This window comes from Apodemus sylvaticus, chromosome 4 (genome assembly GCF_947179515.1).
Source record: "Apodemus sylvaticus chromosome 4, mApoSyl1.1, whole genome shotgun sequence".
In the NCBI taxonomy this organism is placed as follows: Eukaryota; Metazoa; Chordata; class Mammalia; order Rodentia; family Muridae; genus Apodemus; species Apodemus sylvaticus.
Window position 1 is genome coordinate 72,959,120 of NC_067475.1, and position 22,205 is coordinate 72,981,324.

Here is a 22,205-nt window from a genome sequence, read left to right on the forward strand (position 1 = left end):
ATGGCAAGGAACTCAATATTTCAACTACTCTCCGGTGTAGTTGGCCAAGACAAAATGGACTCCATGTTTTTGTGTGCTTTTTTCCTTTTTTAGTTTAGTTTGTTTTGTTTTTGTTTGTTTTTATTGCTTGCTTTGATTTTTGTTTTGGAGAGGTTTGAGTTCATAAATTAAGAGAGAAAACAGATGAATCTAGTTGGGTAGGCAGATCGGGAAGATCTGGGAGAGGTTGAAGAGAGAGAGGAATAAATGAAAAAAACTGAAAAAATTTAAAACAGAAAATATGAATAAACTGTGAATTTCATGTAACAATAATCTATTTTTCTACAAATCTAAAGATATTCTAGAATATAAGGTGGTATGATCATAAAAAGAGAAAGAGATTAGAGAATATGTTCTGCAGCAGTGTGGGAGAAGGGGGTGCCTCAGCTGTCCCATGCCAAGGCATCCCTTACCCCTGAGGGACCATACACACATACTGGCATAGTATAGAACAGAGTTTATTCAGGGCATGGGGAGGGGAGTTAACGTGATAGTGGAGGCAGACAATGGCAGAGAGAGGGAGTGAGTAGAGAAGCAGAGGCCGGCCATGACCATGTGGAGAAAGGGGATGTGCTAGGAAAGCCCAAGAGGGGGCAAGAGAGAAGCTGAGAGTGAGAGAGATAGGAAAGAGAGAGGAGGGGCTGAACAGCCCTCTTTTTAGTAGGCCAAACCTACCTGGCTATTTCCAGGTAACTATAGGGAGGGGCATACGGGGCTGTTGCCAGGTAACTGTGGGGTTGAGCTTAGACAGAATCCTAACATAAGGTTTATTTTCAAGCACTATAAAATGAATAAAATATAATAGATCTAACTAATTTTGGTATTTAATTTAATAAAACATGCTCTCAAATCTTTTATTTTAACATGTAACTAATAAAGTTATCAAACGTTTTAAATTCATTTTTTTTATACTAAGTCTTGAAAATTTAATATCCACCTTTAGCTAGCAGCTATCTCTGTTTGGACCAGATGCCTTCAAGAGGTTAATACATGAGCTATGATGATAAATGAGGTAGCCAGACACAGAAAGATAGATACTATATTAGTTTATGAGTATGTGAAATCAAAACTAGTCAAGATTGTGGGAACTGAAGCTAGATGTTTTCCGAAGGTTGAAGGAAAAGAAATGGAAAGGTGATAGACAACCTATACTTCAGTTATACCACATAATTAGTGGTATTCTGTTATACACTTAAATTATTTAACATGGCAAATTCTCTGTTAAGTGTTGCTAACACTCTTAAAATAGCAAGATTGAGACCTGTAAAGATTTTGGAAAGTGATGGTCATATTGAAAGTCTTGGAGCATGATGATTCTGTGTGAGTATAATTGTCTGAAAACTGATAAAGTGATCCACATTAAACATATTCATGTTTTTATATGTTCATAATATTTCAATAAAACATTTTAAAAGCAAAAAAAGATAGCTCATTAACTAGGTGTGGTTTATGGCTTCTGCACTGCTGTATACAGGTTTAGATTAATGCTACATGACTATGCTTTCACTGTTTGTTCGGTCCTCTTTCCCCACCCCAAAAATCTGTGTATCAGTGTGTTACACAGCAATGAAAGACAGCTGTCAACAAGTTCAGGATGAGTAGGAAGTGAGCCTAAGAGAGGTAAAATAATAGACAGGTCAATTCTTTGGAATCCTGGGTACTCATCATTGCTTACAAGAGACTAGACAGGAGGCTTGGGAACAAAACAAAGTGACTCTTGGAGATAGCTATGTAAGGCTAGAGGCTGCAAGAATGACTAGGAAAAAAAAACAACTTGTCCAAAGACATCACAGGCTGGCAGGAGACCTGGCTTAGGATTTCTGATTTCTGAAATCTCAGAACCCACTGCCCAGGTACCAGCACAACAATGTGCTAATTGAAGAACAGGACACGCTAACTGCAGATCAGGATGCCACAGCCCCACACCTGTCCCTGGCAGAGCAACTGACTTTCAGTTCTGCACTGACTATGGTTCCTCTTGCCCCATCTGGACACAGCTTCCCCATCTATCAAAGGCAGGAAGTCATCTGCTGGCAGTTCAAGGTTCACATCTGCCTGGGTTCTTTTTCTTCCCTTCCATTCTCCAACCTCCACTGAGCCAGCTCAGCAGTCTTGCACCACTGTCACAGGGCGCCAAGGACCATAAACTCCAAAGCATCTTAGGCAGGGAAAATATCTCTGTTATAAAAGATGCTGAGAGATTCACTCACTCTAAAAACCTCTACCGAGTTTCCTGCAACATTTGTGAAAGTTTTCAATTTTCTAAATTTCTAGTAATGATGACAGATATAAAAACCACAGTATTAAAAATTCTAGATGGCACACTACTGAAAAGGAACAAGCTTCGAAATGAACATATGGGGAAGGGACTAGACATGAAATTTGTTTTAAACACTGAAGGATGACTATAAACCAGTCATGTGAATAAATGAGAGTGCAACAATACTGCAGACAGCAAAGTCAGTCATATTGAAAAGGTCCTAATATCCAAAGTCTATGAATGGGTCTCCTGGGAGGACAGGGCCCCTGAGGCCTTGACACCCCCATTCCAGTTGGCTGTTTCTCTTGAGAAGACAATATTGTTCTCCTTAGTTACCCAGCTTAACAATATATAAATATTTTATTCTTAAACTCCTTTGTAATATTTTAAGTTTCTCTCTTTTAAATATCAGTCCAGAGAGTTTCATTATTTCCCAAATTTGAGAAGATAACAAATTAAGATGGTTAAGGAAACACCCTTGACTTCACTGTAACTAGAATCTTTTGTGGATGTGGAGTGTCTCCATGTTTATGTGGGTGTTTGTACATATGTATGAAGGTGCATGTGCACATATGTGCTTCCAGAGGCCAGAGGTTAACGTCAAGTATCTTTCTTCATCATTATCTACATTATTATTTGATACATAGACTCTCCCTAAATGTAGAATTATAAATTTCCTGGGCTTTTTGTCCAATGACCAGGGATCTACCTGTCCCTGTGCCAAAGTACTGTGTTTATAAAAGACAGGTGCTGATTTTTATGTGTGTGATAAGGACAAGACTGATATCATTCTGTTTGTAGAATAGGTACAGTGACCTCTTCAGCCCCTACATCTAGAATATAAACCAAAATTTTCTGTGACTATGAATATCATCATGTATTACATTTCCTAAATTACCATAAGTCTGTGGACTGTGAAGTAAAGAGGTAAGAGAAGCATCACTGGGTGAACTCGCCATAATATCAAAAAAAAAAAACTATGGAAATGTGAAATTTATAACACATGAAAAGTATCTATGAACAAGGGAGAATTGTGAATGACATTAATCCAGTTCTAGGAGACCCTCTTCCAGATTCCAGTGACATCATTAACAGATGTGGTGCATAACTATAGATGCAGGCAAAGTACTCACATGAACAAAGTAAATCTTTTTAAAAAGAACAGGGTTAAGCGATATACTTGCTTTCTAGCCAAAAATAAATACTTTTTTAAAAACAATCATAAGAAAAGAATACTGGTGATGACTAGGGCTTCTCAGTAATAGAAGTGGACTGCTAAACAGCAATAATCAGCAGTGTTGCTTTAACACATAGTACAGGTATATGCACTTCTAGTTCTTCTCCATCCAGTCATAGACTTACAAGGCTTGGAAGATGGGTAGTACTTGTTCAGTGTCTTTATGACTGACAGAAAAATAGAATCAAAGAAGTACGATAGCACACTAAGAGGGTAGAGACAGGAGAATTTAGAGCTCAAGGCTATCTTTGATTATAGGGTGAGTTTGAAGCCTGCCTGGGATCAATGAGATGTTTTCAGAGATCATAGGCAGCTGGAGGTGGATCTCTGCTAAGTCCACAAAAGATAATAGCAATGAAATAGACACTGGGCCTCAGCTGAGACTGGTTTTTGACTGTAAAATGGAGATGATATTACCCTCCTGTTCACAGTAGTACTCTTCTGCAAGTCAGATTGGGCGAGCTGCTTAAAAGTGCCCTGGGCAGATTGCCTAATACATACAAATGTTTGATGGGTGGATGATGATCTATGGATAAAGAAGTGAGCAATGACAAAAGAATTACAGAACCAAGATTTGAAATGATTTCAACAGATTTGAATGGACTCTAAATCAAGACAAACCAGAGTCCTTCAGTGAGGCTGACAAACATGCTTGTGAAGGCTTGATGGGGTGAGAGGTAGGATAATAGCAGTTTTGATAAAGTGGGGGCTGATGGTGTGATATAGTGGCAGGACAAGTAAGGCATTCCTGGGAGGCATTGCAAAGGTTGAAGAAGATTAAGAGGAAGAAGAGAAAGAGGAGGAGGAGGAGGAGGAGGAGGGGGGGGAGGAGAAGATGAACCCAAAACTACACCACTGACTTAGAATTTTATGTAACATCAGCTGAAGCACATTGTTGGTTCAAGGGAAATATATGAATTTAGTTAACTCTAGCAAGTACCACTGAGGTTTGTCACTAGCTATAAAGGCTTGGTAGCACCCAGAAGACAGTTGGTATAAGAAAGAAATAGTGACCCATTTCAGCACTGATATGTATTTGCTGTGTGACCTTAAGAAAGTGACTTGATCCTACCAAACATATCCTATTTCCTTAAGTCTGATAGGAAACTAGTTACTGCTCTGCAGAGTGGGGGATTTAACAAAATCACATATGGCATGCACCCAGTACAGAGCATGTTCATGGAGGGGACAAGCAAATGACAAAAGGCTCCTAAAAACTCACCAGGTTTTATTGTAGATAACTACACTTAATTTTAACTGTAGCTCAAGGTCCCTCTAATCTTTTCATCTTTGCACAGGAGGGCCCTTGTTTACATCTGACCAAAGGGGCATAATAAATATAGACTCAGAGAAAACAACTGTACTGGCCACCTGCTTTTAAGGCAGACCAAGGGAGAATAGCAGCTCATGTTCACTAGATCTGATGTAGCAAGTCTGAAGTGCTAAATGAGCCCTACTCTGGGCAGACTAGAGAGAGAACATGACTTAACTTGGTCCCATCAAGAGTTCATAATCTAGTTGGAAAGTCAAGTAATGGGTGCAAGAAAAGAGGGAAGGAATAAAAAACAGGATGCCAAGGGAGGACAACATGAGTCAATCTTAATTTGTTGACATCAAGATTTAGATTTCTGGAACTAGATGCAAGCTGAGCATCGGGGTCTGTAGTCAATTCCTAAGCTTTCTTCCAAAATAGCTGTATCACTTAGGTCAGTGGCCCACCAGCTTCCCTGAGAGGAGACCCCAGCTTACTGCCCATGAGGAGACACTTTTTTTTTTACTTCAGTCAACTGTGAAGGTCTCTAAAAGTTTATGCCATGCATCCCAGGAATTGATCTTGCTCACTATGCCTTTCTTGTAAATAATGCCTTCTCTCCTTTTAAAGATCAGCTGGAAGGCCCTGCCCATTTCAGTCGTGCCTTGCAGAACCTGCTTGGCTAGAAACACACCTGGACCAGCTCTGCCCGCCTCTAAGCTCCTGAAAAACATACACCTTCCTTAGAATCACCACACCCTTGGCCTTCTGCCCTTCTCCTCCCACTCTCCAGGGTCTATGGTAGCCTCTGGGCACAGCACAGGTGATTTTTCAGGGTCCAAGTGAAAACGATCCCTGAGTATCTCCAGCTAAAATTTGATGCCCCCATGCATTCCCATTATCCTGATCCTTGTTCATTTTAGAATAATTCTAGAGGAAGGGCAAAGGCAGTGACCAGAAGGGCACACAGAGACAGAAAATGAGATGCATTGAGAGACAGAGATGTAGCAAAGATGTGGGAGGGAGAAGAGCAAAGATAGAAACAGTGGAAAAAAATATAGAAGTGGAGATAGGACAGGCCAAGGGACAAGGAGGAACATGGAAGCATGAGGGGAGGTACCACAGAAGGAAGAGACATCTCACAGGGCAGCAGCAACAGGTAATATGCTCACCAGGCTTGAAGTCCTTCCAATAGTAAGGTCACAGACTTCAGGGTGGGACACAAAGATCCTGGACCATGACTCTCCAGATCTCACAATTGGTAAGAATGCCACCACAAGGTGGAGATAATGAGTGGCCTAGAATTAGAGAGTTAACTTGTAATAAATCTGGCAGTCACAGCAAGTGGGCTGGGCTGAGTCATAAAAATGCTGGGATTTTCCACTCTGCAGCAACTATCCAAGACTAGCTGAGTGGGAAACCACCACCCTCCTCCCGAGAGCCCCAACCATCCTTCATTCCACAGACTCTTAGTTGGTGACAATAAGGCCCTGGGTGGAGCTTTGGAGATGTTCCAGCAAATAGCAGGCACTGCTCCCAGGGAGGCCAGGGTTCTCAGGGGAAACAGGAAGATAGATAAGCCACCAAAAGGCCTGTGAAAGCATGTGGGCACCAGGAAGGGGGTGTTCTCAAAGGCTAACCTTCAAAAAGTACCTTTAAAAGCAAGAGGAACTTCAGATATCAGGATAGTGGATGAAAACAGAGGCAGGCAGAAGGGGTGGAAAGATGAGGCTGTGGTATTTTACTCAGTCAGAATGAGGCCACAGTATGCTTCCCATCAGGGGATAATGAGAATCATTCCTCACCTGAGAACCGGAGTATTTCCTTTTATTAACTAACTAGATGAAGAAAAACAGGCCATATGCCTGCGTTTTTGAATCTTATATATAAAATAGGTGCTTTGCCCTTTTTAGTGTACACTTTTCTGAAAATAAAAGAAACCCAGCCTTTCTTGTACTCCTAGCTTAAATTGTAGAAAACAGCTAAGTCAATGAGCTCAGGAACTGAGTCCTCCTAGAGAAGGCCAGCAGTCGTGAGGGACATGTCAGCACTCCTTCACCATAGGCTCCCTCAGACCTGGCATTCTGTGGGTGCACCTGCCTGGCTCCTTCTTGCTCACCACAAACCTTGAAGTCAGCCAACAAAGGACTCCCCCATGTGGCTGAAGTTGGTACCTAAGGAAACACATCCATCTTCTGAGAGTCAAAACAGGAGTAACAGAGGCACTCTACAGACAATGAGAATAAGACTGTGTGTGCCTCAGCTGAACAATGATTAAATGGCAAGAGTAAGTTCTAAAATCCTTGCTCACATTCACTCATTTAGCCCTCATCTCAGTCATTGGAGGCTGATGCTAGTCTACTAGTAAGTGACTGATGGGGCACTAGGAAGTATTTCTTACTCAGAAGACAGAAGAGACAAACTGCTTACAATAGGCCCCCTCAGAAGTGTTCTTATAAAAGCACTTGCCAGATAAGTGCTATGGGTTTAGTTGAAACATATATTTAAAGTCCTTAAAGGTGGATAGTTTGGAGTGAACTACCATCTAGACCATGCTGGCTTCATGAAGCAGCCTCTGTATAAGCTTTCAGAGAAGGGGGAATCACTAACTCCCTTCCAAGGCCAGTGAGTCCCAGAAGTCTCAAAGAGGTGACTAACTCAAAGAGAAGGGGTCTCTATTTTGAGAGATAGTAAGAAAAGTCAATAAATCAATATTGATGACTTAGTCGTATGATTCTTTAACAGAATACTCGAAACTAGGTTAATCACAATGAACAAAGATTTATTTTGTGTAGTCTGAACTCTGTGAAGTTCAAGGTCATCATTACGCCAAGGCCTTCTTGCTGTATTATCCTGTGGCAGCGTGGGTAAGCACAAGAGAGAGAGAGAGGAGAGAGAGAGAGAGAGAGAGAGAGAGAGAGAGAGAGAGAGAGAGAGAGAGAGAGAGAGAGAGTAGGAGGAGCACACTCATTTTATTAACAGACTCACTCTTATAACAACAACATTAATGATTAATTATATCTAAAAAGGTCCATCTCTCGACACTAGTGATTATTAGGGACTGGGTTTCTTTCTTCACTTTTTTATTGAATATATTCTTCATTTACATTTCAAATGTTATATCCCTTTCCCGGTTTCCTCCCTCCTCGAGAACCCCCAACCCATCCTCCCACCCCCTGCCTTCAAGAATATGCTCCTCCACCCAACATGATTCCACGACCCTTACTAGATTTCCTCACGCTGGGGCCTCTATTGAGCCTTCACAAGTTCAAGAACCTCTCCTCCCACTGATGCCTGACAGGACATTCCTCTGCCAATCTTTTGGTTGGAACCATGTGCATCTCTTGATTGATAGTTTAGTCCCTGGGGAACCCTTAGGTGTCTGGTTGGCCAACATTGTTGTTCTTCCCATGGGGCTGCAACCCTCCACCCCAGCTCCTCCAGTCTGTCCTCCAACTCCTTCATTGTGAACCCTGTGCTCAGTCCAACAGTTGGCTGCTAGTATTTGCCTCTGTATCTGTAAGGCTCTGGCAGGGTTCCTCCAAAAGACAACCATAACAGGCTCCTTTTGGTACACACTTCTTGTCATCCATAGCAGTTTTGGGTTTTGGTGACTGTTTATAGGATGAATCCCCAGGTAGGACAGTCTCTGGGTGGCCTTTCCTTCAGTCTCTGTTGCTCACTTTGTCTTCATAATTGTTCCTGTGATTATTTTGGGACTGGGTTTCGAATACATGAATGTCAAGAGGTACATTTCAAACCTGGCCTTGAGTGAGACACTTTCTTAACATCTCATGACTACTTCCTGTACGAGAGGTGCTAAATTCCCCTTTGCTGGGAAGTCTGTACTCAGCCCCCATCCACACAAAAAGTCTGCCGAGAGTCTCTGACAGAAATGCCTGTGAGGTTTTCATTCTATCTATCCCTGCTGTGTAAACCAGGAGTGGCTAGTGTGTCTCTCCTAAGTCTTATCCACTAGACAAATAAGTTTTTTCCTGATTACATTCCTGGGATGCTTTAGGGAAAATGACAAATGACCTGAGTCAGTCTGATGACATCCAAGGGAAAGGGTCTGAGAAAAGAAATAAACATTCGGAGTAAATGTGAGGTTATGAGAGATGTAAAAACTCTCTAAAGGCAAAAGCCCAATTCTAGCAGCACCAAAGCCAGGTGTTGGGGAGTCCTCTCTCCCCTAAAATGATAAAAATTCTTCCCCCTGGTAAGGAAGAGCTGATGGAGACTGGGGGAGGGGTCAACAGAACAGAAAGGCTTTGGGTTCTCTCTCCTCTCTCTCTCTCTCTCTCTCTCTCTCTCTCTCTCTCTCTCTCTCTCTCTCTCTCTCTCTCAGTTCAGCAGGGCCCAGCCACACAACAGATGGACCATAGACACTAGACAGCACATGTAAACACAGGTCTGCCTGGTTGGTCTTCAGTGTACTCCTAGCACAAGGCACAGATGACTGGAGACACAGAATCCATTATAGACATGTCACCACAGTCAGCTTCAATCTCTGGGAGGGACCAGGATAGATTACTGGAACTGTCCCCCAGGAGACCTTGAAGGATATCCATAAGAGAAGACAATGTAATTACAATACAAGAAAGAATAACAAGGTAACACATTGAATAAATTGGGGAACAGAGGTGCTGGGCCAAGGTAAGAGATAAGCACAAATTCCCACCAGGAATTTAAGTCTCCCTCTGGGGCCTTTTTCAGTGCTTGAAGTGAGGCCACGTCTTGATGATGTTGTATAATGCCTGTCCAGGGGACAGGATGTTGGACACATCACTGTGGCCCATAAGCAGGTAGTTGGAGGTCAGGTATCCTTTGGCCACAGCACACTGGATCAGGCTCTGGGCCGCCTCCAGTGAAGCTTCATTTGGAGGCTTTTCTGTAAAACACATTTACCCATGATTGTTAAGATCTCAAAGTTGCTTGGCTATAGCAGTGACAAATACCTAGATTCCACTCTTCCCATCTCTCATCCTATCCTTTCCCACAATCACCATAGCTAACAACTAGTTATACATGAAACAAAGCCCAAACAACTGTGTTTTCTAATTCCATCTTGCCAAATTTCTTTAGAAAATTAAAAATTGCCCTGGAATAGAAGATAAAACATGACACAAATTTTCAGTGTGTGCAGAAGAACTACAGATTGTTCTATGCTATGTCATCACAGGCAATGACGCATTCCTACATTATTGCTGTTGTTAATAAGGAAGGGCACACATTTCCCAAATGAAACATATAATTTTCAAAAGCCCTCGTTTTTCTTTTCCTCTGTAGTTGTTCCATGCTTACCTTGGATATAGACATAGGATGAAATAGAGTTTTGGATGGACATAATGAATTGGGGGCAAATATTCTATTTGGGATATGCTCCTAGCAGAAGTCATTCTTTATTGAGAATTTTTGTTAAATCTAAAATATTTTGCTGAACTACCATGTATTTCTACTAGTGTCACAATACTGTCTCTGTTTTCCCCTGTGTTTCCTGAGTATTCCACATGGTACTTCATTAGGCAGAACTCTCTGCCCCACCATGCCTTACCTACAAAGTTTCCTATGAAGGCAATTCCTAGAGCAATATCATTGTATCCATAGGTATGAGAACCTTCAATATTCCAGCCAACTCCTTCATATACTCCACCATCTTGGCCCACTAGAAAGCTAGGGTTCGGTAAAGGAAAACAAAGAAATCAGTGTGAGGAGCACAATTTGCTTTATCCACTATAATCCTTAATCCATTCTTTCATCCATTTATCACACACTGTCCAGATATGCTACAGCTGCCAGCATGCAGAAATGCAGAAATAATCAAAAGCAAAACATAGTTCTCTACTTGGCATTCAACCCCAGTACTGAATCAAACTCATCCAGAATGACTTTGATGTTCCTCAACTTCCTGAGCAATGGTCATTTTGACCATTGATCAATCTGGTCCTGAAGCATTCTCCTCCACAGACTTCTTCAGACAATGCCCTCCTCAGGCTCTTTCCTTTACAGTTCTCTTTCTTAGCTGATTGCCATCTCACCTGCCTTCCCTGAACTACTGTGATTCTGAAAACCCTACACTTCTTCCTTAGGACCCTGGCCTAGCTCTTCTCTGTCCACTGAACACATTCACCCAGGTTAAACAATCATCCACTCCCATAGCTTCAACTATTTTCTGTAAAATCCACTGGGTCTAGAAAAAAATCCTTTTTATATTTTCTGTAGCCAGAAAATAAGGCATCATCTTAAATTCCCTCTTTTCCCTCTCAGAGACTCAACCAAGGACTACCCATCACCCATCAGTTGTGTCTCTTACATTGCTTTTAAATTCTTCTACTCTTTGGCCCCCTGTTCTGGAAAGACTCAGTGAAGCAGTATTTGCCAAAACCAGAACGGGGAAGTTGGAAGGGGTGGGTGGGAGGACAGGGGGAGAGAAGGGGCTTGCGGGACTTTCGGGCAGTGGGGGGCTAGAAAAGGGAAATCATTTGAAATGTAAATAAAAAATATATCGAATAAAAAAAAAGAAAAAAAAAACTTCTACTCTTTCCATCCAACAACCACTGTCCAACACCAACTTGATTATTTTAACAGCACTTTGCCCAAGGTTTTGTGTCCTTCTAATCTACTCTTAAAATCATACCCAAGAGGCTGGCAAGATGGCTCCACAGTTGAGAATACTCAATGCTCTTGCATTGAACATGGGTTTGGTTCCGCTCACCCACATAGCAGTTACAACCATTTGTAACTCCAGTTACAGAGGATCCAGTATCCTTTTCTCACCTCTGCAGGCACCAGGTATACTTGTTGTACAAACACACACACACACACACACACATGTAGGCAACACACACATGTAAAATAACATAAATCTATTAAAAACAATTTTAAAAGAGTATGGCTTCCCACTGTCTCCAGTTCCACTTCAAATAAAGTCAATTTTAATTAGTTTTACTTAAAAAATCTACATAGTAGTCAGGCTCCTGCAGCTCCCATCCTCACTACCCTTCTCTTGTAAATCCATTTTTAGGTTTGAGTGGGATATGTTTGGTTTCATCAAGGACTCATTTTCTGTTCATATCCCAAGCTTTTGAATGTATTGTTCTTTAATTATATCACTTCCTTTTGCCAAGCACCCCCAACCCCCACACACATGCTTAATTCATGTGCCATTAAGGATAGTCCTCTTCATTAGCCCTTCTCTGATACCTATCACTCCTCCAAGGATTTCTGGGCTCATCTTTTCTGTACGCAGATCCTCTTCCATCACTGTGTTTAAAATTTTGCATTGTTATTGTTTATTGTTTCTCTAACTCTGCAGTTCAATGGCAGGTTTAAAAGTTGAGGAGCAAGAATCAACTCAGCTGGTGTGTGCCAGTTGGTAATATCCAAATTTGTAGTCAGTTCCCTATTATCTGCTGTGACTATAGTGAAGACTATGAAAAGTCATGACAAATGAAGCAGGTTCTCTCCTTCATGCTAAGAGGTTTGGAAAGTAAGATGATAGAACATCAGTGGCACACTGCAGAAGCAAACCCATCCAAAACTAGTCACAGAATTCATTCTTTAAATCCCTAACAAATAACTGAAGTTTATATTTTTCTAACCACTAGTCACACCTTTGAAAAGCACAAGGAATCCTCTACATATCTTCTGCTATTTAATTAAATGAAAATGTTTCTTAAAGATAATCCTGACATGAAAGGGACCAGAAGAGAATATTGTATCTCACTCCCTGTCTTCAAACAGAAAATGTTGTCCCTACTATAGTGATGAGACAAAAGAGCTCAGCAAGTTAAAATCCTGGTGTGGTGAGTAGCAGAAGACTAACAGGATTCTAACATCAGAGAGAAGAAGCTGGAGCTGGCCAGGACCTTCTTCCCTTATTATTTAGAACAAGATTCCCTTATTATTTAGAATAATTATTTAAACTTATTCCCTTATTATTTATAACATAAACTTATCAAGTTTATGTGAAAAATATGAATTCTACAAAGAACTCACAATGTTACAGATTTGTCATTATTGAAGAGACTACCAGCCCAAATGCAAAAACTTTTTTTTTGGTAGAGATTTATAATTTCAAAAACTTAAATTTAAATTATCACTTGTTCTGACAAAAAGGCTGAGGTATCTAAGAAGGCATACCCCTTCTTTGAGGTTCACAGTTTTCCTTTCTCATTGCTTCTCATTCCTTATTTGATTATTGTGATGTTCCCAATCTCAATGGAGAACATGCATGACCAGTTAAGTAGCCCAAGCCCTGAATTCTACTCAGTCCATATTCTTGCAAGAAGAATTTATGGCATCTGTGCAAAACACCTGCACTCCACCAGCCTTGCTCTCCATGGCTCTGAACAAACAGATCATTTTCCACTTACTGATATGCAATGTCACAGAAATCTTGTTTGTCTATGTGAAAGGACTGTATGTCTCTCACACGAACCAAGCACTCCGCAGACTCATTGCAGCTTCCCCCAGCAGTGTGGATGATGATGACAAATTTGGCTGGAAGGTTCATTTGAGGGCAGTGTGTCTCTCTGGCTTCCCAAACAGACCGTGGTGTGATATTGGGGCATGCTGCAGCAAAGTGAAAACAAAGAGGATGAGATTTGCTTTGGACTGTTATGGAAGTAGCATACATCCAGAGACTGGTTCACACAAGTTTCTTGTGTCCCACAAATATGAACACCTAATATGAACTTCCAGCAGGAGTCTGGAAAAGGCAGCTGCCTGAATCAATAGGTTTTAATTGCATAAAAACCAATGTGAAAGCTGAAAGGAACAGACTGATTAAACAGAGACACAATTGTATTCTTCAAAAACACAAGGTATCTCTATGCTTATATGTGTGCCACATAATAAGGAAGATATGGTCAAATCAGCTTACTTTTTAAACTTATCAAGTTTATGTGAAAAATATGAATTCTACAAAGAACTCACAATGTTACAGATTTGTCATTATTGAAGAGAATACCAGCCCAAATGCAAAAACTTTTTTTTGGTAGAGATTTATAATTTCAAAAACTGAAATTTAAATTATCACTTGTTCTGACAAAAAGGCTGAGGTAGCTGAGAACTAGCATACTGGAAGTGATTATTAGTTTTATTGTTTTTAAATTTACTGATTGTTCTTTCTAAACTAGCACACCATTTTCATTGTTCATTAGGATAACCATTATAATGTCAGTATTAGCTGTAAATTCCAATTTTCTCAACACCATAGCCATGGAAGACTTTGGAAAGGTAAGAGTATGTGTGTGGGGGGTGTTTCCCACAGTATATAAATATGACTATTCATTTTCTATTTCTTACTTTCCTTTCTCACATCCATGCTGTCTAACATACCTTATTTGTATCTTGTTCATGTTTTGACTTCTTCACCGAAGTTCCTGTTCCTTGATGGTAGGAGCTCTTTTTTTTTTAAACTGATGTATGGAAAATCTGAGGATTTAGTGTTTTTTGTAGAGTCAGTAAAAATATGAGTATACATTTATTTGTGGCAAGAATGGGTTCATGACAATAACATTTTGGTGAGTTGGAGAGGCCAGGGAAAACATGTCTCCTTGACTTCACCAATTAATAGGGATGTTGTCCATTAGTGAAATACTTGTCTAACATTCCCGATTTCATAGTTATGGCACATGTGAGATGTTCTTGGTACAAGAAATCCTTGAAAGCTTAACAGGAGAACATCCCCAAATGTAGTTGGGGGTGATTCAATGCTGGGTATGATAGGTTAAGGTTCTGACCTTTTTTGGGTGTCTCTGAGTGCTGCGGAACCAAACAGGTCTCTTCCTTTAAGAGAAATGGCTGAAAGTACTTGGGTGACAGGTAGTCATTTTGGATGGCAAAGAAGATCAAGTCCTCTGTAGCTGATAAAGCAGCAGGACTGGGTCTGCTTCCTTCATGGGAGTAATAAGAAATAAAAAGTGTTAGTAAGTTAGTGTTGACAGCATCCACAGGGAAGGCAAGTCTCTACCAGACCTGAGTGACTAGTAGACAGGAAGAGAAAAGACAGGCAAGATTACTTGGTAAGAAATCTAAGCAACCACAATTAGGACATCTTGTAAGGGTCAAACATAGGCTATATTTTTTCCTCTTATTGACATATTAGATTTCAACATTATCCCTGCCCTTTGTTATACTCTCGTTGGGGCTGGAGGATCTTATAAACTACTTCAACTTTCTTGCTTTGGCAACTAGCCTCTGTTTGTCTCTACTAGTAAAATATACTAAAGGAAGAAATAACCCATGATGTCTGCCTCTGGCAATTAAAATATTAGCAGCAGATGAGTTCAGATACTATTGACCATAACTGTGAACTCCATGTAAGGGGCGGCTACAGCAACATTTCAACAAATATAGACCACAGATGAGAAAAAAACTTCAGGTCATAGAGTACAACAGCAGAAAGGATTTCCAGAATCAGTGGTTATCAGGGATGGCAAATATAATGTAGACTAAATAGATATGAGCATTGAGAAAAGAAGGTGGAGGAAGTAGTAGGCTACTTTCTGGGTCTGGAGGAAATTACCATTACCTATCTTGCTTCCGAAGAAGGCAATGCCCAGGGAAACATTATTGTAGCCTTGAGTGTGCAAGCCTTGGACATGCCACCCGACACCTTCATACACATTGCCATCATTCCCAACTAGAAAGCTGTCAAGGAAAAATAAAGATTTAGTGGCAAACCAACCTCTTTATTAAGAAAATTCATTTCCCCAAAGTGGTCCTAGATGCTCATAAAATAATGAAGTTTCAATAACATAACAATGGGGAACAAATCATTTTAGACCTTCTAAAGAAATAGGAATATATTTCAATTTTGGTTTTGACTTAGATTACATATGCTTTCCATGTGTAATTCTGCCTTAGATTATACGTGTTTCTCAGTTAAAAAATACTCATTTCATCTAAAGTAGAATTTGAACGTGTGACTCTCCAGTGCCTGAGGACAATTAATTTCATCTTTTCAAGTGCCTGTTAATTAACTCATTATGTTGTTATTATTATTTGGAATGGGCAGGCTTTAAAATATACTTTCTGCTTTTTAACAAGGCTTGCCTGGAACTTACTGCAAAGCCTAAACTGTCCTTGAAGTCATAGCAATCCTATTGTTTCAAAATTGTAAGAGCCATGATTACAGTCATTCACTCCTACACTTAGCTGAACACATCATATTTTTTTTGTTTCTGTTTTTAACTATAAGATCAAGCACTTGAGTATTCTCTAAAACAACTGGTGTCAACTCAAGAGTTTATTTTTTTAACATTAATTTATTTTATGTATGTTTGTACACTGTCAATCTCTTCAGACACACTAAAAGAGTGCATCAGATCCCATTACAGATGGTTGTGAGCCACCATGTACTTGCTAGTTGCTGAGAATTGAACTCAAGGCCTCTGGAAGAGCAGTCAGTGCTCTTAACCGCTGAGCCATCCCTAGTCCTAACTCAAGTGTTTATTTATACTGACTCTTCACATATTCACATAGGTTCTTAATCATAAAATATTTCTTTTTGTTTGTTTCATTTTTGCTTCATTTGAAATCATGTCTATATTCTTTTATTCTACTATTTTTGTTAAAAAAATTTTCTGTCTATTCTGCTGTTCTCCAATTTTCAGTCCATCCTGAAAATGGTGTTTCATGAAACCAGATGGCTTTGGAAGCATGCCCACCATTGTTCTCCTTTTTGATGTTTCCAGCAGTTCCTACTTCATTAGAGAACTTTATTAGCTCAATGTGAACATTCCATTACAGTTGCAGTAACTACACTGTCAAAATGAGGTTAACATTGTCCCTGCAGAAACCTGATTTTTAGAGGCTGAACAGTTGAAATGACTTAGAAACACCACATTTGAAATAAGCAACACTTCAACAACAATCATAGAGTGATGGGGGATAGCAAGTAGCAGATAAACTGTAGTTAAGAAAGTCAACACAATTTCCACTGAGGCCTTCCCTGAGGTCCCTGGCAACATATAGATTTAGGTGGTGCAGCAAATCTTCAGCTGCTCTTATTTACATTTAAAGCTAAAAATATATGAAAGCACAGACTATCCTTTCCAAAATGGACTTCAAAAGTTATTTTTATTTGCAGTTTAAATCCCCCACCCCTACTCTTGTTTCTTCATGTAGTGGTGAGCTTTCTCATTCTTGACGCTAATGAGAAAAAGTTAGGGACCTTCAGTAGAACCCTTAAAGTAAATATTCATTGTGCAATGCAAAAATCTTTTATGCCTCCCAGTCACTTTAACACAAGGTTTCTTCCCCACCATTCTCCAGGCCCACTCATCTCCTTGTCATACCCAGTGGTCATTCAGGGTAGTAAATGGGAAAATGCTTCATGGATATGATACCTGACTGGAAGCAAATAAGTGTTGCAAATAACACATAGTTTTCATACAATTGAATCCATGCCCCTTGCCATATGCCACTTTAAACATACTCTTTAGTTTCCAAAGACTGTGGCATTCTCATCTAGTTAAGGAAAATAGTAACCCTTCTCTTCTGTATTGCTCCCAGTTGGGTAATAACAATGAAGGTCCTTGTGATCTGTCATGTTGGGGGCTTCCAGGACTGGCAGCACTTGGTACATAACATTCTGTATGTCCTTTCATAATTTTCCAGAGTAAAAGCACCCCTTAATACATGACCTAGAGCTGTTCCTCTTAATGATTTCTGGATTTTGTTTTTGTTCTTTTTTTTCTAACGCTCTTCAATCATAAACAAAGCACAAATGAAGCTTCGAAAATAGGAGATGCAGAATAAGGAAAATGGAGAATGATTCAAGATGTAACATTGAGCATGTGCTTCAGAAACCTGACAAGTCTCTTACTTGAAGGCCACGTCACACCAGCCTTTATTGTGGATATAATGGGACTGTAGGACCCGTACCACCTGGCTGCAGGTGATCTGATCATGGCATTGCATCCTGGTAACATGCTCTATGATGAGATAGGGCACAGGCAGGCTCAACGGGACTCTGCAGGTGAGTGAACTTGCTCCCCATTCTTTTCGGGAAATTATGGTAAGACTGCCTGTAAGAGAGATCACAGGTCAGCATGAACAGACCCTACTCAAGACACTAGCTCCCCAACTATGGTATCTGGAATCCCTGGATGGTGGTTCGCCACCCACAACCTCCCATTCTTATCTCTATAGCCCAGTCTGGACCCAGAAATCATCCAGATCTCTTCTCCTCCCTGTTAAATTGCCTGGTTTGTAGGAACAACTGCCAAAATTATGAACATCTTTGTATCTCTAGGAATGGGACATAAGAAATATGAGATACAAGGACTCAGGAATGAGCCTAGAGAAAATGATCTTTATATTTCAATTGTCTAAACTACGGAGTTCTGTGGACAGCCATACAGTAATTAATATATTTCTGTCTCAAGAACCAGTATGTGCTTCATAAATCTGTTAAATCTGGTTGAGATAATGGAAACCACCTTAGTTTGTGCTACTATAATGTGTACACATGGTTCTGTTGGTAGTCATGCAGGTAACCTAGGGAAAGCAACATTGCTCTAATTATGGGTGAGGGAAGGCTTCAGTGCAACTAGAGGGTGGGTTGAACAAAGGTGGATATAATTAAGGCCTCACTAGGGCAGGATACCAGGACAATAAAGCCCACAGGACCCTAGGAAATAAAGACTAGTCATCATCTTGTAAGTAGTTAGATAGAAAGCAGAACTAAGCAACTGTCAGAGGCCTAGTTCCATCTCATTGCCACACAAGGGCAAGTCACTTCCTTATCAGGCCTTTGTATCGTTATCCATAAATCGAGAAGATTAACTACCTACTCTTTACTCTGTGAGTTTCTCCAGCACTAACTTCATGTAATCCAGTAGCATGTCTACTTAAGAGTAGAAGGCCAAGAAATAGCTATATTATAGCAGATAATGTGAAAATAAGCTTGACACAAGAATTACATCAAGATGTTTGTTGTAAAGGCAGCCCTTCACTGACAGTTATTATTTATTTATGAATATTAAATCTGTGCTGGATTTAACTGTGATGATGGTGATAGTGGCAGTGGTGACAACAATGAAAAAGACAAGATGGTGAGACAATTAGAGCTATAAATTACCTCACATTCATTATTTGAACACTGTGTTAAACCTTTATAGTCAAACTGACTAGATGTAGAATCATTGAAGAGACAAAGCTCTAAGCATGTCTGTAAGGGATTATACAGATTGGGTTAGTTAAACTGGGAATATCTCTCCTTAACTTAGGCAGTTCATTCCATTAGCTGGGAGATCAGACTGAATAAGAGGAAATTGACACAAGTATTCACTACTCTTTGCACTACAGTTGTGGAAACAAAGTGACCAAATGTCTTAGGTTCTTGCTACCATGTTTTCAGACCATTCTGGTATGCATACATATGTACAAACTTACATCATGGAGCTACAAGCCAAAACAAACATTTTTCTCAAATATTTTGTCACAGAAAAGTAATCAATACAATATATAATTGAATCAATAACAATTCTAAGAAGTCAATGATGATTATTTATTATTTATCATTTATTTCATGAAATCAAGTAAGAATCACATATCAACTTATGGAAGATGGAAAATCACAACACCTGACAGGACTAGAAATTTGTCAATTCCAGAGCAGTGCAACAAGTGGCAAAGCTATACATGCTCTAGCAAAGACAATACTGGGAACATTTCTGCCACACAAGAACACTTGTGTGTAACTCAACAAAAGCACTTCTGTTAAGAAGAGAACTTACCACAGGCCATGAGACTCAGAGCAGACAAGAAGACAAGAAGCCTGGGCAGCATCTTCAAGAGGTCCCAGGACACCAACATGGAGTCTGATTGGTAGCCCTGGAGGGCACTGGCCCTGGAGAACACTGACAGTTAAAATGACGATGCTAACTAACAGGGCACCCTGTTTGTTTCCCTACACGCTAGGTCCCTCTTGAGGGCCAGCATCTGGCTCAGGCTTCTCAGGTCGAACTGGAGATGTCAGGTTTCCATAAATGTGAAGATCCTGTTGTTTGTATCTAGCAGGCTCTTGCCACAGCCACATTCTGCAGGTCCAGGAGACATCTATTCCTTGCAGAGAATGTAGCTGATACTGAGCCACCGTGGACAAATGAAACTCTGTCTAAATTCCTTCAGTAGTAGTAGTAAGGACCCTTAATAAATGTCATTCCTCACACTACAGGTTATATTTGGCCCTTACAAAAATCCCTATAAGACAAAATTTCTGTAAGAATACTCAGAAGCGCTACATGATAAATAGGGACAGTTATGGGCTCCATCACTGACATCACTGGATAATCAGAAGTATGGAAAGCCATAGTTAAGCTCCGTATTATATAAATCACTGAGGAATGATCAGTCAACCTCTAACATGAAGATAGCAACCAGCTATTTCCATTCACTAATCACATTCTGTAGTCCACATAATGTGTGAGGACTTTTTAATCACTTCACTAAGCCTCACTGTGGCCTGTGTGAGCATTAATTCACATATTCAAAATTCCCAGTGAGTATATACAGAGACTTCTCCTCTTAGCCAGACCTGTCAGATTCTAAGGCTTCTACTGGAAACCACAATTTCTGCCTTTGTTTCTGTTGGTGGATATTCTCAGCTGGGACTAAGGTGTAAAGTACAGGATCATTTTGATGCTCCCCAGATCCAAGAATATTGTCTACTTTTATAGGCAGGAATGATCTGCTTACTCACACTTCGTCTGAAATGTCTACACCTTTGGTTGTGAACACAGTCATCAACTTTTCCCAGTTGAGAAATAATGCAGGAAATGTTGAAGTAAAATGCCACATTCATCACCCTGCACTGTTTGAACACTACACTTGATACCTACAGATGGAAAATTTTAACCTTACAGCTGAAGAACTTTGAGTTCTTCATAGAAAAGGCTTTATATACAAAGACTTCTAGAACAATAAGCACACATACACATACATAATCAAATAACACACAAGATTCCATTCATTCAGAAAACTGTCCTCTAGCTAACCTATCTCACTCCAAATGAGCCCATCACAGTGGGTCAGGTAACTAATTCATATATATGTGAGGGAAGTTCAACCTCTTCATTTGCCAAATCAAAGGCAAGAACCAACTTGCCCATCATAGAAGCCTGGACAACTGATCTCTCAGAAAAAGGATCTGTCTCCTGAAACTACTGGAAAACATTGTTAGTCCTGCTTACCAGGAAATTTGGATCCTGGTCATGTAACATTTCTGCTTCCCTAACTGTAAGTATTAATGTCACAAGCCATACCTTGACCTTGTCAAATCTCACACTTGAACTCTGAATGATGAACACAGGCCCAGTCTTGTAGGCCACTGAAATGGTGGCCTTTCTTGCTACTCCCCGACTGCCAACACCGAGCTGACAGGACAAGTTAAAGCCTGACTTACATTGCTGTGCATTCTCTATATATAAACTAAGAGCTAGGGAGTGTTGCAAGGCTTGAAAGACAAGGAAGAAGTTGTGTTGAGGCAAATCCAAAACCAACAGCCTGTGAAAGAAGATAAAGGAGTAGTAGTTTCTAATTTATCTAGACAAATGGAGAACTTTCCTATTTGGAGGACAGATTAAACAAGACAGATAAAGAGAACTTCCTTCACCATATTTATATGATCACTGATAGTGTCTAATCTCTTAAGGAAATGATATTTGGAGAAAACTCACATTGAGAAATACCTGAGGACTTCGTGATGTCCCAGCCCAGCAGGGTAGATTGTTGTCCCTTCTTCTTGTATTGTCTGCTGGGCTTCTTCTTTAATCTTGTCCTCCAGTCCCTGTCTCTTCTCTATCAGGTGTCTCCTCCTTCATACTCTAGAAGGCACTCCCTCGCTGGCACTCAGTCTCTGTTTCTCTTTGAGAAACAAATAGGGACCAGGAGAGGTCTCCCTAACCAAAGATAGACAGGGGCTTAAGGTTTTAAGGCGCAGTGCTGCCTCAATACACTGAGAAGAATTCAAATGAAATAAGACTGGGAACTACAGCACCTGGGCAAAACCCTGCAAATAAACCCAGGTTCCTCCTCACTAAGGAAGACCTGGATTGCCACATCCTTTATAGCATCACTCAATAAAACCTGCCAGACCGGACCTGCTACACACACACACACACACACACACACACACACACACACACACACCAAAACAAAACAAAACAACAACAAAAAAACAACCTAGGTTTCAAGGACCACAGACTGCTACCTAGTCAGAGAATAATTCTCAATGACATTCTAGAAGTAGAGATGGAAACAGATGAAAAGTATACTTCCTCTCATGGCACTAGGACCAGGTCCTAATTTGATTGTATGCATGTTCTGTTGCCTTGCTTTCTTCTGTGCTTAAACGTTTCTTCTCCTGTGACCACAACATAGTTCTCAAAATCATTAAGACAGTT

General features: G+C 40.3%; 1 protein-coding gene across 2 annotated transcripts; it reads right to left on the reverse strand.

Moving 5' to 3' along the window:
- Positions 1-9,500: 9,500 nt before the first annotated feature.
- On the reverse strand, positions 9,501-19,617 carry LOC127682284 (peptidoglycan recognition protein 3). 2 transcript variants are annotated; one of them, XM_052178662.1, is made up of 7 exons: positions 19,535-19,617; positions 17,624-17,821; positions 15,326-15,444; positions 14,535-14,687; positions 13,164-13,362; positions 10,343-10,461; positions 9,501-9,679 (listed from the first exon to the last, which is right to left on the reverse strand). In XM_052178662.1, the coding sequence occupies exons 1-7, from the start codon at positions 19,615-19,617 to the stop codon at positions 9,501-9,503; spliced, it is 1,050 nt and encodes a 349-aa protein (XP_052034622.1). The 2 variants fall into 2 exon arrangements, with proteins under 2 accessions (XP_052034622.1, XP_052034623.1); XM_052178663.1 differs by having other exon boundaries at positions 17,624-17,825; positions 19,539-19,590.
- Positions 19,618-22,205: the final 2,588 nt, after the last annotated feature.

What these genes read in the sequence shown, in the direction of transcription:
- LOC127682284 (XM_052178662.1), bottom strand. Translation starts at nt 19,617, where the DNA reads ATGTTGGTGTCCTGGGACCTCTTGAAGATGCTGCCCAGGCTTCTTGTC. An exon ending in CTCAGAGACACCCAAAAAAG is followed by an intron (nt 13,363 to 14,534) that starts GTCAGAACCTTA and finishes ACTTTGCTGCAG; the next exon opens with CATGCCCCAATATCACACCA. An exon ending in TTCTGTGACATTGCATATCA is followed by an intron (nt 10,462 to 13,163) that starts GTAAGTGGAAAA and finishes ACCGAACCCTAG; the next exon opens with CTTTCTAGTGGGCCAAGATG.